Source organism: Pseudophryne corroboree, chromosome 1 (assembly GCF_028390025.1).
Source record: "Pseudophryne corroboree isolate aPseCor3 chromosome 1, aPseCor3.hap2, whole genome shotgun sequence".
Taxonomy (NCBI): Eukaryota; Metazoa; Chordata; class Amphibia; order Anura; family Myobatrachidae; genus Pseudophryne; species Pseudophryne corroboree.
Window position 1 is genome coordinate 977,876,703 of NC_086444.1, and position 18,494 is coordinate 977,895,196.

General features: G+C 43.5%; 1 protein-coding gene across 2 annotated transcripts in view; it reads right to left on the reverse strand.

Moving 5' to 3' along the window:
* Window positions 1–13,182, reverse strand: part of FHDC1 (FH2 domain containing 1) — a 69,606-nt gene extending 56,424 nt beyond the window's left edge. Inside the window, exons 1-2 of one of the 2 annotated variants that reach the window (XM_063920533.1) lie at window positions 12,901–13,182; window positions 2,371–2,976 (exon numbers count right to left, since the gene is read on the reverse strand). In XM_063920533.1, the coding sequence (XP_063776603.1) occupies window positions 2,371–2,859 (489 nt within the window). In that variant the 5' untranslated portion in view covers window positions 2,860–2,976; window positions 12,901–13,182. Of the gene's footprint in view, window positions 1–2,370; window positions 2,977–11,965; window positions 12,093–12,900 lie in introns of those variants that run through there. The other variant, XM_063920534.1, reaches the window with a different exon arrangement.
* Between the last annotated feature and the right edge of the window lie 5,312 nt (window positions 13,183–18,494).

The following is an 18,494-nucleotide window of genomic DNA, read 5'->3' on the forward strand; positions in this document are numbered from 1 at the left end:
TTCAAAGCTTATGTTACAGAGAAAAAGAAAGTTACAAGAATATAATGATAAAAAGTCAAAGTCACAGCAGAAAGACAACTTCAAGAAAATAAAAATAGGAAGATAAAAACCCACCGATCCTAGCATGCATGCAGAGTAGAACGATGAGGTAAAGTGAAGCCGCTTCGGATATATCAAACATTACAGAGCCAGAATGTTCTCCTGACCCACTTCTTTGATAATGGACAACTTACACTCTGTGGGTCTCCTATTTAAAAAAACATGCTGCCCCTTCAACCCCCCTCCCTCTGGAGTGTTACTGTTAACCCTTCCATAATATAAGCTACCTGCCTTCATGGACCAGCTTTGACCCAGTGGATGTAGAGGACATTGCTGAAATTGCTCAGATTTTGCGTCCCACCACCTGTGATCTGGACCCTGCCTCAAACAAGCTTCTAATAGGTTGTATGGATATAATTGGTCCTGTCTTTGCAAAAAATTTTCAATGCTCTTTGCAGACCGGCATTTTTCCTGGACCCCTAAAGGAAGCAATTGTTAGACCGCTTCTTAAAAAACCTAATTTAGATCCCGACTGCATGACCAACTACAGACCGGTATCAAAGCTTCCTTTCCTAGGAAAGGTTATTGAGAAAGTGGTTGCAAATCAACTGGAAACCCGCCTGACAACCCATGATATTTATGATCCATTCCAATCAGGATTCAGGAGAAGACATAGCACTGAAACAGCCCTGGTGTGTGTGTTAAATGATCTTGTGATGGCAAGAGACAGAGGTAACTGTTCAATATTAATCCTTCTGGATCTCTCGGCAGCATTTGATACCGTGGACCATGGGCTTCTGATTGAGCAACTGATACATTTCTGTGGTCTGGATGGCACAGTCCTAAGCTGGTTCAAATAATTTCTCACAGGCAGGTCACAGAGAGTATTGTCTGGATTATACTCATCACCACCAGTGCCATTGCCATGTGGTGTCCCACAAGGTTCTATACTATCCCCCATGCTTTTTGCAGTATACATGCTCGTATTGGGCGAAATAATCAGGCGCCATGGCCTGGTCTACCACTGCTATGCAGATGATACACAACTGTACTTGTCCTTTGCTCCGGGCACTGATAACCCAATAGCAACCCCAAATGGCTGTCTAGCTGAGCTACAGGAGTGGATGAGCGCCAGTTGGCTGCGACTGAACCCGGATATAACAGAGGTCCTTATGATACGACCGCAACATCAAAGGACAAGACTGCAGCATAGCCAATCAACTGGACTTACACTCGGGGATTCAGAATTACAGACCAGCGATCGTGTGCGGAATCTTGGCGTTGTCCTGGATGGTGGCTTGACACTTAAACATCAGATATCAGCCACAATCAAATCCTAATTCTTTCACCTGAGGAACATAGCCAGAATCAAGCACCTAATTCCCTCAGATGATATGCCAAAAGTCATACATGCATTTGTATCATCTCGATTAGACTACTGTAATGCCCTCTACCTTGGTCTCCCAGCAAAAGAATTGCACCGCTTACAGCTGGTGCAAAACACAGCTGCCAGGCTGTTAACCAACCAGCCCCTTTCTAGCCACATAACACCCATACTTTACTCGCTTCACTGGCTGCCTGTAAAATGGCGAATCATCTTCAAGATTGGCTTACTGAGTTTCAAAGCATTACATGATCAGGGCCCAAGGTACCTGAAGCAGCTTCTGACCCCATACTGCCCCACTCGATCACTGCGATCTGTAGATGAAAGACTTTTAGCAGTACCTAGAATATCCCGTAACTCATCTGGGGGCCAAGCTTTTAGTCATGCGGCTCCGACTCTATGGAACTCACTTCCCCGCACAGTGCGAGAGGCCCCAACTATAGAATCCTTCAAAAGTAGACTCAAGACTTTTCTGTTTACTCAAGCATTTCCATAATGTCCCTTTTAGTATCTTCATGCTTCTGTATTTTATGAAAATGCACTTCATTATTTTCTGTACTATATTATGCTATGTACTGTATCTGTTAAGCGCCTTGAGTCTTATTGGAGAAAGAGCACTATATAAATAAAATTATTATTATTATTACTACTGAGGTTTTTAAAACTACCAACTTGTAAGTCTTGCTGCACCAAATTATTCCCTCTCTTATTTTGTCACTTATTTTAAAAAAGGTATTAGTCCAAGTATTACAGTACCATACAGTGATATCTCTACTGAACACAGACCCAAGGGTGTTGTCATCAAACAGGACTACACAGCTATATATTTATAATTCTGCTACATAAAATATTCCTTAAACGCCAAAAGGGAATCCATAAACGTGCTCAGACGTTCAAACTGCAACTGAAATTAAAGTAGACATTTTGAAGGGATATTAAAAAATTACCTCATCCTTTGCGTCACGGAAAGAGGTTTTAGAACTCCCGCCTCTTCTGACGACTCCAGACTTTACTTCCTCTTGTTGCCCAAACAGTTCCTCGATTGTCTTTGTATCAATTTGATACTGATGCTGTCTAGCAGCTATAGTCCAAATGTTGGTTTTACCCCTTACTTGCTCTTCAGGTATGGTTTTCCAGAAAAAGCTCCGCAGCCTTTTCTTTTTATGGTTGTGGGCATGTCCATGACTACCATTGTATAGAAACGAAGGAGGTGGTGGAACCCCTGGTGGTGGAGGAGGTGGCGGTGGTACTGGCTGAGATCCATGATTTTGAAAGGAAGGTAATGGTGGTGGCGGAGGAGGTGGCGGTGGAGGAGGTGGTGGTGGTGGTGGTGCTAGTACTGGCAATGGATGGTCAAGCATTAACTCTGTGATGACCACACTGCACTCACCATTTTCTTTATCATTGACCAAGGAGACACAGTTCATAACATGCATCTTGATGCTGGCTTCTCTTCATATAGTGCATCATCAATGGTACAATATAGAGCAATAGAAAGGCATCCTAAGTCCAAGTCTTCACTCAATATCACATGTAAGCTTCAATTTTAAAACCTGAAAAAGAAAATAAATTGTGAGGGTTACAAGCTTTATTATACCTGAGAGATACTGGCAAGAAAGAAAAGGAGGTAAAGCAATATAGACATCACAACTCATGTTAAATGGTAATCCTGATTTAGCAGAACCATGTAAAATGTAGATTGTTACCGAGGAGCATAGTTTACACATTATAGAGTTTGCAACTACTTTGTAAAATATACTGGCTTATGGTCAAAGCATGTAAATATATGTATACATTAAAACCATTTAGATACAGGACAAATTGTGGTTAAACAAAATCTTGTTCACTGCATTCCATAACAGTAGTAATGAAAGACAAAAATATATGCAGGGAAAACAGTTCCCTACAGTCCTCCTTTAGTAGTGGTATACAGTCACGTACTGTACTGTGGTTTATAGAGCATGGTAGAAAGACATTGGGTGCAAAGGTGACAACAATGCAAAAACTCTGAAAGATCACTTTCCCATAATGTCAATCTTTAACCTTGTAAGAAATGAGCATTGTGTATAGACAACCACATTCATCCTGGAAACGTACCTACTGTTTCTCAGTCACATGTTGTGTATACAGTAAAAAACAAACACGTCCAAAGAAACACACACACACACACACACACACACACACACACACACACATCCATCTGGGCGTTACTGGAGATTCCTTTATGTAACCTAAAGGCCAGGATGAACAACCTTTAATCCTCAAGCAGTTATATCTCACAAAAAGATGCACTACCTGGAGACCTCTAAATAAAGGAATACTCTGTCGATGAAAGAGTTAGTGCAAGTTTGCTGTAACTACACCTGTATTGTATGCACAGAGGAAAAAACTGGATATGCACGTATGTAAATTGCTGCTTGGTCATCATTATCAGTGAGAATATGCGTCAGACCTATCCTTGGCGCAAGAGATCCACTTGAAAACAGGCACATCTTCCTATATGCAGAACACGTCATAGCCCAAAATTCTAATAATTGTCTATATTGTTACAGTTTATAAGATTTCAGAACTTACCAACTACTATTCATTTGTGTCCTTTTTTTTTTATATACTGTATATGTGATTGATTCACAAGCTATGGTTATATATTAAATACAATACATTTTATCCTAACCGCAGTTTACACTTTTTTATTAATCCGAAAGCCCCAAGAGCTATTTTTATCTCTTACCCTTGTACATTTATCAAGGAGCTTCACAAACTCCTTTAAAAGCTGCTATTTGTTCTGCCAGTACAGCCCCTTCTCTTGGTATTACAGCCCAAAATTCTGTCTACAAGCCCTCAATACACCAATACCAAACTTTGCATATGTGCAAACACCCCATTATCATTCAGTCAGCACCATTGTCATCCAGACAGCTGGAAGTGGTCCAACGGAGTTGCATATGACTGAATCACGGGTAGTCATGTGGGCTTGGCTACGCAGTGTGAAAATAAGATACATCTACAAACCTGATTTACAACATGGTATCGAACTTCAATATGTATATTTTTTTATTACACAAAAATAGACCCAATTATAGTACAAGTTGCTACTCTACGAAAAAGAACTTTGGGAAATTGAGGGGAAAAAAAGAAAAAAAAAAAAAAAAAGACAGATTTGTGGACACAGTTCATGCGTGCCTGTGTATCATGCTCAATCCAACCACAGTAACTACTTGCAAATCACATGGTTAAACCTGACAAGGTTATCTAGGTCTGGCACAGTTTTTGCTACTAGCAAACTTTCATTAATGATTCTGATTTTTCTTGAGTAAAAGGTTCCTGTTGTGACCACATTAGCAGCAGAAGGAGCAATATATTATTTTATTTGGATCCAAAGTGAACATTGCTGGAAAATCTATATAGACCATTCATCTCACATGTGTATCAATCATGCTTTAGATTTCTATTTTGGGACCCCTTCTTGTCTAAGCCCAAGTCAGACATATTTATACAGAAATGTACGGGTAAACACAAGACAATGTCACCATGAGCCTCATCTTATATTAGTACACTTAGGGTCCAATGTATTAAGCCCGGAGAAGTGATAAAGCAGTGATAAGTGGAAGGTGATAACGCACCGCCATTCAGCTCCTAACTGTCATTTTTCAAACCCATATTGATTGGCTGGTGCGTTATCACCGTCCACTTATCACTGCTTTACCACTTCTCCACCGCCATTATTTCCGGGTTTTCCAAGCTTTTTTTTTTTTTTAAGCATACCTTGTGGTTAGGAACACAGCTGTTCAGACAGGCACCTATGACTAGTCTCAGCACTTTTTAAAGTGGCCTTGATCTGTGTATAGCCGATGATGTGCGGGTATTGTCAGCTTACAGGTGGGAGTTTTCTATCCTAAGAAACAGTGCAAACACATCTAAAAACATCTGGTTATAGAACCCTACATCCTGTGCCTGTATTGTAAATCCAATATTGTCCGCTTTTGTCATGGAAGCTTTGGAAAAAACTTATCTTCCCTAATTCTCTGTGTGTGGTCACCGAGCAACTGATTTTGCAGTTGCTAATGACAAATGGAACACAAGTGCTATAAGAAATGTAAATAGAGTTTACTACAAAAACCAATAGTGTGGCAGCTAACAAAAAAAAAAAAAAAAAAAAAAGAAATGAGGTTTCAAACAGAAAAGGAAAGAACCTTAATACTTGTAAAAGTATTGGGGAAAGCATACAGTACAATAACCTAAAAACAAAAGAAAAGGAACTTTATGACAAAATGTCAAAAACAATCCTGATTACTTGTATCCTGTTAAAATGGACAGTCTATTTGAAACATCTCAGTTACTGATGGGTAGCTATTTGCCTAATGATGGAGTAATTACTGTACAGGCTAGAGCAAATACAATTCACCTGTAGTTCCCACTGCCAATATCCACAGCACTGTAGCTAATAGGACAGACAACTTTTATTCTCTCAGCTCTCTTGCCTTAACAAAAATAATTCACATTAGCTGTCCAAATGCAGGTGCAAAGATACGTTATTAGCATTACATATACTGTATTTTGCCAAAGAACAATAAAAGAAGAACATAGACGGACTTTGGTGCAAGTAGAGAGACTGTGGGGAAAGGGCAGGTCTCCGTTTTCTGGAAAATAACTATTCGGGTTGTTGGGATGACAGTCACTTCCACAAACCATTTCTAGATTTCTGCCTGTGTTAGGAATAAATACCTTCTAGTAGAAGGTTTTTAATTAGCCAAAGAAACTGTGTTTCTTGGCAAAGCTATCAAATACTCTACAGGACAAGACAGAAGATAAGAAAAACTCAGTTTCAGACACCATAGGCCAGAGGGGTTTGGAGAACCCCTGAGGTTTTTAGTGATAACTGGTAGTCTCTGGGAGAGGAGGGACATGCGGTTTTTTGCAGCCTCCTCATCACAAAGGCACCAGCCCTGTGTTGACCAGCCTGGGGCTAGGCTTCACTATAGCAGTGTCTCCAATATTTACTGGAAACCAGATCAGACTGCCAAGCGTTGTGGGTGGTTAGGGAATTTGGTTTGGAGGGAACACATTGCCTGTTATTTGTTTAGCACTGATCCAGGTCTTTTCCCAATTATTTCAGTGGTGATTCTGCATGTAGAGCAGTGTGTTCCCAAACCAGGTACCGTCAGGGGCGGATTTAGGGGTAAAGCTGCCCCCAGTCACAACAGTAATGTGTGCCCCTACCCTGCCTAATTTTATGATAGCCAATTTATTAGAATAATAAAAAAAAGCCGCTATGACTTTTTTATTTTTTATTCTGTATACATATTTACTAAGTAGAGCAGCTTACAGGGACAATATGTGCATATCCTCCCCATTTACAGTCCATTCAAAATGACATATGGTATAGTACGGTGGAAATATTTTGCATTTACTGGTACTTTTTGCACTGACAGTACCAACACAAGCATCCAAGTACAGTCCCCAAACAAGTGCTGCATCTGCCTAATGAGAAATTCGCCACTAGGTGCCCTGAGGACTGAGTTTGGGAGCCACTGAAGTATAGCAAAAGATAGAAGGACCACTGAAATAAATATGCCACTCAAATATAAAGGAAAAGTTCCAGGGTTTTTTGTTTTAAATTGATGGATATTGCTACAAATTGCATAAGTATTAAAGAAAATCTCTGTTTAACAGGTTAGACAGTAGGTACATTGAATTCCCAAAGAGAAGTAAACCTTATTTTACAGTACTTTCAACATGTTATATAAACGTACTTGTGAATTTACTATTTTTTGGAATGAAGTTAATCAGTATGTTCATATTTCCAAATACTGTATCAAAAGTTTAACATGCAAGATTGTGGCATTAGCTAATTAATGATACCTTTCACCATGATAAGTGGGTTAAATAATTATACTTTTCCTACTTTGCCATGGCTGTGTGGCAACCTCATAATTTTGTATTATTTGCTAAGCTCTGTTGTGACATGCAGTACCGGACAGTGGAGAAACAGCATACATAAAACCAGTGTCATGCAAGGTAGCAACAAGATGAGTGTGCTGTAAAATACAGGACTCAAGGGCCTTACTCCTGAAAGCATACAATTTACTGAGGGTGGAGATTGGGTATGATGGCAGAAGCAGCTTGGCATTTGGGACAACAACACTAGATTCACTTTAAGATAAACAAAATCATTCTAATACAAACCTCCTCATCTTTACATAGAATCTAGATTTAGGAGTTTCTCTGTGACACGAATGTGATTGAAGCTGGGTTCACGCGCAAGGAGATTAATCTGACGATATATCATTCCGATGCGGATCGCAATGATATATTGGCCACATCACTCCCTGGGTGATCCTGACATCCGTGCTACATGCCTAAAGGGATGACCCAGGGAACGACGGCATGTATTTTAAATGCGGCGGGCAACGATATATTGCACCATCGTCCACTGCATCATGCAGTGTGTACGGACGGTGCAAATGTTTTGTGACGTCACTGAGTACACACATCGTTTAGTGTATGTCCAGCATTAGGCTACAAGCATAACACCTTCTTACTTCTCCACAGACAAAGAGTATAAGGCTATAGGACATGTACTGTATGTCTCAGAGCTACATTCTTAAACAATTTTACATAAAAAAAAAATAAAAAAAAAAAGAGAGCAGGTAAAGTCAAGATATCAGAATTCTGCTTTGATCTCTAAACATAACATAGGTATGACAGCTTAAGTAAAACCCACTCAATAAGTGTCAGACAGACACAATTTAAAAAAAAAAAGAGTGGAAAATATTTAACCAAGAAGGAAAACAGAACACTGGAAATCCTCCCTCTATTCTGAAAGCCTGTGGCATCTCCTCCTGCCATCACAGCTACATAATGAAAAGGAATGATTGTGCAGGTAAGAACCTGGTGATACCTCTTGTCCAGATCCCCAAACCAATTAGAACATCCTGCCTTCAGATAAGGAACAAGTGCAGAGTCAGGGAGGGACTGCGCAGCGGAACAAACAAAGGAAAAACCATCAAGATGACACTCTACCGTGACTTGAAAAACAAAGTTAAGTCTTTAAATCCTTTTGTGTTCACATGGCCACGGAACGTGTGAAGAGAGAACAATACCACTATACCTTACTAAGGAAACTAAACAAATCCATAAGAAAAAGGAACAGACGCTAATAAAGTAAAGCCACAAACAATGTGTTGTCCTAAGGGGTTTTCCAGATTATTGTTTAGATATTTTGGCACATTACCTCCCTGCCATTTAACTTGCATAAGACTGAAGCTGGGCACACACTGTACAATAATCTATTAGCAATAGAGGATCTGACAGAGGATAGTATAATGTGTACACATGTACAATTCCTTTTATTTCATCTTCTAGGTAGTTCATTAGTTTTCTTCACAATTACTTAAGACAGATAAATAGGAGGATGTATAGTGTGTATGCTTGACTATCAGAGGGTTTTTGCTACAAGGAAAAATTGTGAGTTTGCATCATCTGAAGAAACAACTAACAATTTACAGTGTGTACCCAGCTTTAGGGGGAGATGTACTTAAACTAGGTACATACTGATCAATTGTTTCTTGACTAGGACAATTATTCGCCTAGAGCAGGCCTGGCCAACCTGTGGCTGACCAGCTGTTGTGAAACTAGAAGTACCATCACGCCTTGCCACAGTTTTGCTATTAAGGATTGCTAAAACTGTGGCAAGCTATGCTGGGATGTGTAGTTTCACAACAGCTGGAGAGCCACAAGTTGGCCAGGCCTGGCCTAGAGAAAAGTTCCTGATATATGTGCTACAGGTTATTTATTTTTGAAAAATCAGCCAATTTTCCGAGGAATCGGCTGATGGGGAAAAAATCAGATTTGCCCACACATTACCCAATTTTTCCACCTGGACATAAGGTCAGATTATGGAAAATGCATTATGGAGGAGAGTTATCGACAAAACGATCGTTCATACACTCTATACAATACATTAGGCCAAATACCTGATTACTGGCAAATCGGACAAATAATTGTTTAGTGTGTACTTAGCTTAAGCCTTGGAGAGTAATAAAGTGGAGAGAGATAAAGTACCAGCCAATCAGCTCGTAACTGCCATGTTATAAACTTGTGCTTGAAACGTGGCAACAGGTGTGCAGCAGCTATTTACATCTAGCCTATTGGGACAACTATTGCAGCTTAGCAGCAGGATTAGTTTTCTTGTTTATTAGAACATATGCCCCATTGTGTGCTTGGAACTGTAAGTGTAGTATAACCTGAAGACCGCTGTAATCCAGTATGCCAATGCTAGAGAAAGACACCCCCCCCCCCTCCCCCAGGGCACTTAATTTTACCCTTCACTCATAATGTATGAAAATGCTGATGTGGATAAATAAATGCCATCCTGCTGATCATTCATTTTCAGTCAAGTACAGGTTCTGATTATTGTATATAGTCAGGCGCGGATTTATGGGTATGGGCGCCCCTAGGCACAACAGTAATAGCCGCCCCCCGCCTGCCTTATTTTAATTTTTTTTATTGGCTGCCTATAAGCTCTCATTTGAGGATAGCCAATTTAATATAACACTAAAAAATAAAAAAAAGTCTTTTTTATTTTTATTTTTTTACAGGGGGCAGTATGTTTACATGCCATTTAAGATGGCATATGGTACAGTCAGGGCCGGTTCTGCGGCTTTGCGCGCCCCGGGCGGCAATGGGGGCATGGCTTTGTGCAGGGGGCGTGGTCATTTACGCTCCCTGTACAGACTGAAATGTGCCCCCCCGCTGACCGCTGCCAAGCCCTTCGTGGAGAGGTCCTTTAATGGCGGTGCGCGATGACGCCATTGCGCACCGCACAGTAAAGGACTTCTCCACGAAGGGAAACTCTAGTTTCCCTTCACAGCGGCCAGCGGCAGCGGGGGGGCACAGCAGCAGCGGATCTTGCCCTGGTGCGGCGCCCTCCGGAAGGCGGCGCCCCGGGTAAAAGTCCTGCTTGCCCGTGGCAAGATCCGCTACTGGGTACAGTACAGTGAAAATATTTTACTGCTACTCTTGGGGTTGACATTACCAACACAAGCATCCAAGTGCCTCCCCCAAAACAAGTGCTGCCCCTAGGCACTTGTCTCACATGACTAATGGGAAATTTGGCACTGTCTATAGGGGTAGCTGTAATCATTTATATTAATCAGGTAATACAATGTATGCATTATAAACCCAATCAGTTTGCTTATTTGCAGTTGCGATACACTGTATGTGCCATATAAGGCAGATTGTTTATTCAAAATAAAAGGTGTCAGAAGCAGCCAAACAAAATAATAGTCTGCCAATCTGTTCTGTAGTTGGCAGCTGAACACAAAGGAATTACAGAAACAGACCTACATGCCCAATACTACAAAACCTTGGTGACATTTATGTTGTGCTCCTGACAAATACCCCTATCTACAATGCAAAATGTAACCCCATCCACTTCCCTCTTTTATGCAAGTCTGTCACCACAGGTATACACCAAGATTCTCAAAGGTCTCCTCAATTAACCTCAACAGATCTTGTTTTGCAGATTCCCTTAATCATACACAAGTGAATTTGTCTGAATTACTTATTGGCTAACTATATACCATGTTACCATACTCGGAAATTCTCAAAGTATGACCTGCTGGGGTGCCCAAGAAATGACTGGGAAACTCCAGAGCATTTCAATTTCCTTCATAGTACTCCTGCTTGTCTGCAATTCTGAACCCTTTGATCTTTCTTGCTTATGGTTATTTTTACTAATTCTACTTTGACATAAAAAATAAAATAATCATGCAGAAGGTTTAATCTTACCAAGGGTACTTTTACCATCATCCAAGAAAACCTACTCTCCATTCAGACTGAGTCCTGGAAGCAGCACACAGCACAGCATCTGACAAACACACATACATATTACATATACACACACAAATGAACTATGCAAAACAGCTGGGCCATAGACAAAGATGCTGTCAGCTTCTGTGTGAAGAAGACCTGTTCGTGTAAAAGACTTTTCCTGAGAAGAAACAATTACGCCGCAGATGAAAATAACACATACCTGATAATAAAAAGCCCACTCACTATGAATGTGCACAGATACCATCAGATAACTGCTTTAAATCTATACATAAACATACACTAAAAGGACAGAATAACAAACACCACATTCCTAGCAGAAGAGATGAACAGATAGCTCCCAACTTTCACTTGCTCCTGACTTGTTAAATTACATGATATCATTTACTGTTTGTTTTTGTGTGTGCATGTGGGGGATGGTTATAACAAACCCCCCCCCCCCCCCCCCCCCCTTCCCTCCCATCACCACCACTAAATAACAAGGCACTGCAAACATCACAGGTATAGGTAACATGGCCTGTCACATACTGTAATTACTTTATGCAGTATACACTATGTATACTTGTACTGGGGCCAGGCTGCATACACTGTATTACAGGCAACAGCACTAACAATTGGGGAAGAAGAAAAAACGTTCTCTCATAGCCAGTTTGTCTGTCTCCTACTAGCATCCCTATGGCGGTATCGTACAGGGGGGAGGGCACTTACCTGCCCAGTTAGATGAATGTACCCGCACACTGGCAGCATCTCAGGGACATGGCAGGCTCCCTGTTACTGGCTGCGGGAAGGGCAGGGGCTGCTGCCCAGATGCAGGCTACACAACAGGTTGCTGGCAGCTTTCCTGGGAGAAGCAACAGTAGTAACGCCGCCGGGATGAGCTCACCCGGGCCAGCTCTCCTCCCCCCAGCCAGACTCTCTCCCTTCCCCTCCCATCACCTTACAATGCAAGCCCTTATTGATGTCACTTGCCTGCTCTGTCACTGAATGCTCCTGGGTGGCGGTCAGCATCCAGCGTCCCTCCCCCAGTCTCTATGGCTGGGAGCAGGGGGACTACATAGCTCCTACTTGGATTCAATGGGGAATAACGAGTGGAAACCATGGCTACGCGTCGCCAGTGCCCCAGCATGCCAGAGGCATCAGTCAGAGAGCACCGGGGGCTGCAGCCCAGCACACATGGCACTGTCACACAGGGCAAATGTCATTTGTACTGCATCAGCTGGCAGTAACACTACCTCGCAGCCATGTCCTGCACTGGGAGGCCAGGTAGCAGCACCGGCGGCATATCACCTGCTCTGCTGCCCTGTGCGGCGCTCTATTACACACTGCACTAGCAGCATGCCACACCTGGCCAGCAGTCAGAGCACGGAGACCGGGCAGTGTGCAGGAAAAGTTCATCAAGCAAAAAAAACTGCAGCCACTGCCTCGGTAATGCAATGCAGCCAGGCGGGAGCTCCCCGCACCACCCTTGCGTGAGGTGCAGGTGCAGCTCCTTGTGACCTCTCTCACATAGTTACCATGTATATCCCACAGAGCTACCTGTACAGCGCCGGTGACTGCAGCATGGAAGCACCGGACACTCCCGGGAGCACCGCGAGTACTACGGGTGCCGGTGACTGCAATGTACAGGAGGAGAGTCACATTACCTGTCCTGCTCCGGCACCTCCATGGGGGATGACTGGCTCCAGTGACTGCTGAGGACAGGAAGGAGGAATAAATAATCCAGCAATACTGCGTCCAGTGATAGAGAGATCCAAAGCTCCGTCCCCAGGGAGCTGCTCCAGTATCTGCTGCTGCCTGTGTGTATAATGACGGCGGTGCTGCTGGTATCATTGACTGCTGCTACTGCTGGCAGAGCCCGGGCCGCGCATGCGCAGAGCAGGGGGCGGTGCTGCTGCCAGCAGGTATATTACTGTGTATACAGAGCCCTATCCTGTGTAGGTACACTATACACATCCCTGTTATCCTGTGCAACCTCCAATCGGGATGGGTCAGTTATTGCTCTCCTCTCTTTCCACTAGGACTAGGACTGTCATTTACTATCAGGACCGGTGATGTCACCCGGCTTTTATTCAGTTTCCCCTTACGGGATTGATTTATTTTACTCAACCCATGGGGAGTTCTTATCATTCAATCACAGAAACCAAAGTCCAGATTAGTGTTTGTTAAACACTTGTATTCCCTTTATCAAATTGTTAAGACAACTATTACAGTAATTGAATTTATGACTGTGAACACAAACTGAAGCTATACATGGGCAGATCCCTTCACCTGAGTGATTGAGTGGTTTTACACAAAATGAGGACCCGGTCTAGGTGGTAGTATTTATTAAGAACATTCTATGAAATGAGAGGTAGAAGCTGATTTATTTCTGTGGGCAACTTGTGGTCCACTCCTCACTACTTGTTTCTATACATCACCCCACAATGACAGGAGGTCTGGCCACACAGTAATACTGCTCTGTTTGCACAGTGTATAGCACATAATCACCTGTCATTTCAAAGTGATTACCTTATTATTACAGAATATGGCCCTATTCAGAGGTGGCACAAATCAGGTCAGTGCTGTGTCTTCAGCTGAGAAGATATGCAAATCTTTGTAAGATGCCCGTCTGCAACTTTTCATATCCAAAGAAAGACACAGCGTTGTTTGCACAATGAGTACATTGGTTGCCACATTGGACCTCTCAGCAACCCTAAGCATGTCCATTACAAGGACCAGAAGCACTGCATCTAATGAGGCAATAACTGGCTGTGCCCAGGATCTCCATCTGAGGAAGGAGACTTCCTGGCCTCTTTGCCATAGACACTGCAGCTGGTTTGGGGTTGTGCAGCCAGCTGATAGTGTCGCAGATGATCCAATGTTACATCCAAGAACACAACTCAGATCAGTAATGGGTGCAATACCATATTAGTGCTATCACTGCTGCTTCCATGTAAGCCACAGCGATAGCTACTTGGTCCAGATGTGAATCCGGCCCAGTGAGAAAATAACGTGTGGTACATGAGTTTGCCGTTCATTCATAATGTTGATACAGTATGTTGATGGGGTCTCAGTCAGTGGTGAATTTCCCAGTAGGCACGTGTCTAGGAGCGGCACTTGCTGGGGGGCAGTACTTGGATGCTTGTGCTGGTACTGTCAGAAAGAAATGTACCTGTAACTGCTAAATATTTCCACTGTACTGTACCATATGCCATCTTGAATGGAGTGTAAATGGGTAAGACTAGCACATACTGATGCTGTAAGCTGTCCTACTTAGTGTATACATAATTAAAAATGAAAAAATGTAATAGTTAGTGGCTTTTTTTGTTATTCTGTTAATTTCGCTATCATCAAATGATGGATTATAACCAATCTATTAAATTAATAAAAATAGACGGGGGTGAGGACGGAGGGCGGCTGTTACTGTTGTGCCTAGGAGTACCCTCACCCCTAAAACCGCCCCTGGTTTCAGTGTTGATATTTGGTATGCCAACTATCACAATATCAACTCTGACAGTGAGAAAGTTGACAGTACTATTTTACATTTTGGACATGTTGCATGTCAGCATTATAATTGTGTCAACATTCTGAAAGAATATGTGACATTCTGAATGCCACATATTCTGAACCATTTGATTACAGTTTCAACAGAGTGATAACAGTATGTGCATGCCACAATCTCATGCCTACATATTATGCTTCTTTTCCTATTTTATTACAATGGTGAAATAGATGTTGGTAATTCTAAAGAAAAAAGTTAAAAGGCAAAAAATAAAAGCAACATAAAATATTTCTAGATTGACCCCTAAACAGAGTTGCCCTGGGTAAGTGCATTGTTTGCCTATATGGTAAGAATATCTTTTACCACCCCATATTGGTTGGGGCAGTTGTAGGCAGGTTGGTTGTAAAGTTGCATTCTTGGCTGGAGCAAGATTTACAACACTTAGCAGATTTTCTTGGGTGTGGTTCGTTGCGTCGACAGTAACTAGGTCGACCACTTTTGGTCAACAGTGACTAGGTCGACACCTGAAATAGGTTGACATGGTCATTAGGTCGACATGGAAAAAGTTGACATGGAAAAAGGTTGACATGAGGTTTTTTTTTTTTTAAATTGGTGTCGTTTTCTTCATAAAGTGGCCGGGAACTCCAATTAGTGCACCGTGTCGGGCAAGGTGCCTCGCTGCGCTCGGTACAGGTTACTATTCCCAATCATTGTCCACGTGGATTGTAAAGTATGAAAAAGTAAAAAAATGGATAAAAAAAACCTCATGTCAATCTTTTCATGTGTTGACCTTTGCCATGTCGACCTAATGCATGTCGACCAATAGTGGTCGACATAATGACCAGATACCGACTTTCTCATATGCCAAGTGAATGCTTTCTCCAGTGGAAAGTCCATACTGTTGGATAAAGTAGTGTTTGAGTAAAATGTACTTCATGGCTGTCATCCTTCAGTAAATATACCCATTGGCGGAACAAAAGGTCACATTTTAAGTAGACAGTTAAAAATAATCAGATCTAGTAATCAGGAAGCACAGGATGGTCACCACAGGGCTTTCACATTTACATTCACCCAAACTATCCACTATGTATTCTACGCACACTAGTCTAAACATTAATGTGAACAAGTCAACTGTGGTAACTCTGCTTGCTGAAAGCTCAGACATACAGTACTTCCCAAACTGTAGGCATACCCATGCACTCCTTCATACACTTTATATTAATGAGCAGAAAAAACAGGGTGGGTTTAACCGCACAGGATCACTCCTAGCCCTATTAACCCTCTAGGATGAGTAGGAATGCTTAGAATTGCATAAGGAGATAGAAATACAAATGAATAACCAAATTCCTTTAATTTGATGGATGATGTTACGTCAGCAAAATCAATAATACAGGGATTGGTGATGCTCTCCAGAGTCAGAAAAAAACTTATATTGGTGTGAGGGAAAAAGAAGACTATATACTAGGGTCACTCTTAACTATAATACGAAAAAGAATCCAGAACAGTATCAGTGTTTGATCAGTCTAAAATCTACTATTTATTAGATATGCATTAAAATAAAAGGAACAACACAGACACACATACACATACAAAAAGGGAAAACTATGTTCCTGGACAGCGAATAAATGCTTTTTTGCAAATAAGATAGGGAAATGTTACCAGTATCAGACACATGTAATGAGTATTGTTATGGTTCCATCTAGAACAACATTCAGCTTAGAAACAAAGTGTCAAATCCACTATAAGTAACACAGAGACAAAATTGTCTCACTCCTTGAATGCCAGAGAATAATTCCCTTTAGTAGCAGAATCACTTCTTCTGTATCAGATACAGGGTCGGACGACACGTTACGGGGGGTACACGCACAAGTAAGGCGCCACAGTGAAGAAGGCGCCAGCAGCCTGGACCACACTCCATCACGCCGCACTCAGGCTGTCTGACTACTTCTGCCCGGGTGCCCGCCAGCGCTGTCAGTGGCTCTCTCCTCCTGCGGGGCGTGGACTGCGGCCATACTACACTGGCCGCCCAAGCCCGCGCCTCTGCCAGTCAGAGGCTGCCTGAGAAGCTGCTGCGAGGCGGGAGAGGAGAGGACGGGCAGCTGAGCCACACATCGAGCCGGAAGGGGGTGGGCTAGGGGGACAGTAACCCTGGGCCCTCCTTGTCAGGCGTTCCCTCACCGGAGCTGCTGCACGGGGACGAGCTCCGCTGCCATCAACACTCATCAGCAGCACCGCAGTTGTCCACAGCAGCGGCGCAGGGAGCTGCCGCGGCGGAGGTGCCTGGAGAGAAATAACCTGTGCCGGTTTGCCCTCACCTACTCCGCTGGCGCTGATGACAAGCAGACACTGGCGCTGTGCATTTGAAGATCGGTGACAGGGAGAGGGAGACTGGACTGACTGATATATCCATCCATCTAGATAGATATCTATATACATAGATATCTATATAGATTTATCTCTATATCTATATATACGACCTGCACTGCTGCATTCATAGAGGTGCAGGAAGACGAGGCACACATACAGCGTGCACCGCAACACCAGGGGGGCAGTGTTGATATGAGGGTCCCCTCTCTTAGATGCCCCGGGCCCCCCAAAGGCTTAATCCAGCCCTTGGCGTGGGGTGGGCTGCCTGCGGCTTGAGCCAGAACCCGAGGAAAAGCCTGCCTGTCCTACCAAGTCCTGCCCTCCTGACCTAATAAGAAGGTCTGTATTTATGTAGTTTCTCTCATCATAAAAGTTTTTCAATGAGCAGTATGGGATGAGATGTCTTAAAGGAAATCTGTCACTGTGTAATAGCTGTCAGTCTGACACAATTACAGACAAGCAAACATAGGTTTAGTGTGTGTGTACATCTCTGAAAAGCAAGTCTGTCTAGCTGTCAGTCATTGCCTGCCCAGAGAAGCCTCTTCCTCCTAGCATGGTGGCCTGCAGCAGAGAAGAGCACGGTGGGCATAGGAACTTTGGGAGTAATTCCAAGTTGATCGCAGCAGGATTTTTGTTAGCAGTTGGGCAAAACCATGTGCACTCAGGGCCGGCTCTAAGCATGTTCGAATAGAGCGGCCGCGCAGGGCGCCACCCTTAATGGGCGCCGCGCGCTGGCGCCGCCATATTCGAAGCTGGAGCCGGCCCTGTGTGTGCAGCGTTGTCCCGTCCGTGTGTGCGCTATGCGCGCTGCGCGGCGCCGGTGTCTAACGTCAGACGCCGGTGCCGCGCATAGCGCACACAAGTGGCCGCCCGCCCACCCGCACCCGGACCCTCACTCAGACCCTCACTCTCCCGCCCGCCAGCACTCCCGCCAGCACTCCTCCTCCCCCTCTCAGCGCCTCAGGTATTTGGTGGGGGGGGGGGGGTCGCACATTTATGGATCGCACTGTGGGGGCATTTATCTGGCACTGTGGGGGGCATTTCTGGCACACTGGGGGCATATCTGGCACACTGGGGGCATATCTGGCTCTGTGGGGGCATTTCTGGCACTGTGGGGGGCATATCTGGCTCACTGGGGGCATATCTGGCTCTGTGGAGGCATTTATCTGACACTGTGGGGGCATTTATCTGACACTGTGGGGGCATTTCTGGCACCGTGGGGGCATTTCTGGCACACTGGGGGCATATCTGGCACTGTGGGGGGCATATCTGGCACACTGGGGGCATATCTGGCACTGTCGGGGGCATATCTGGCACTGTCGGGGGCATTTCTGGCACTGTCGGGGGCATATCTGGCACTGTGGGGGCATTTATCTGGCACTGTGGGGG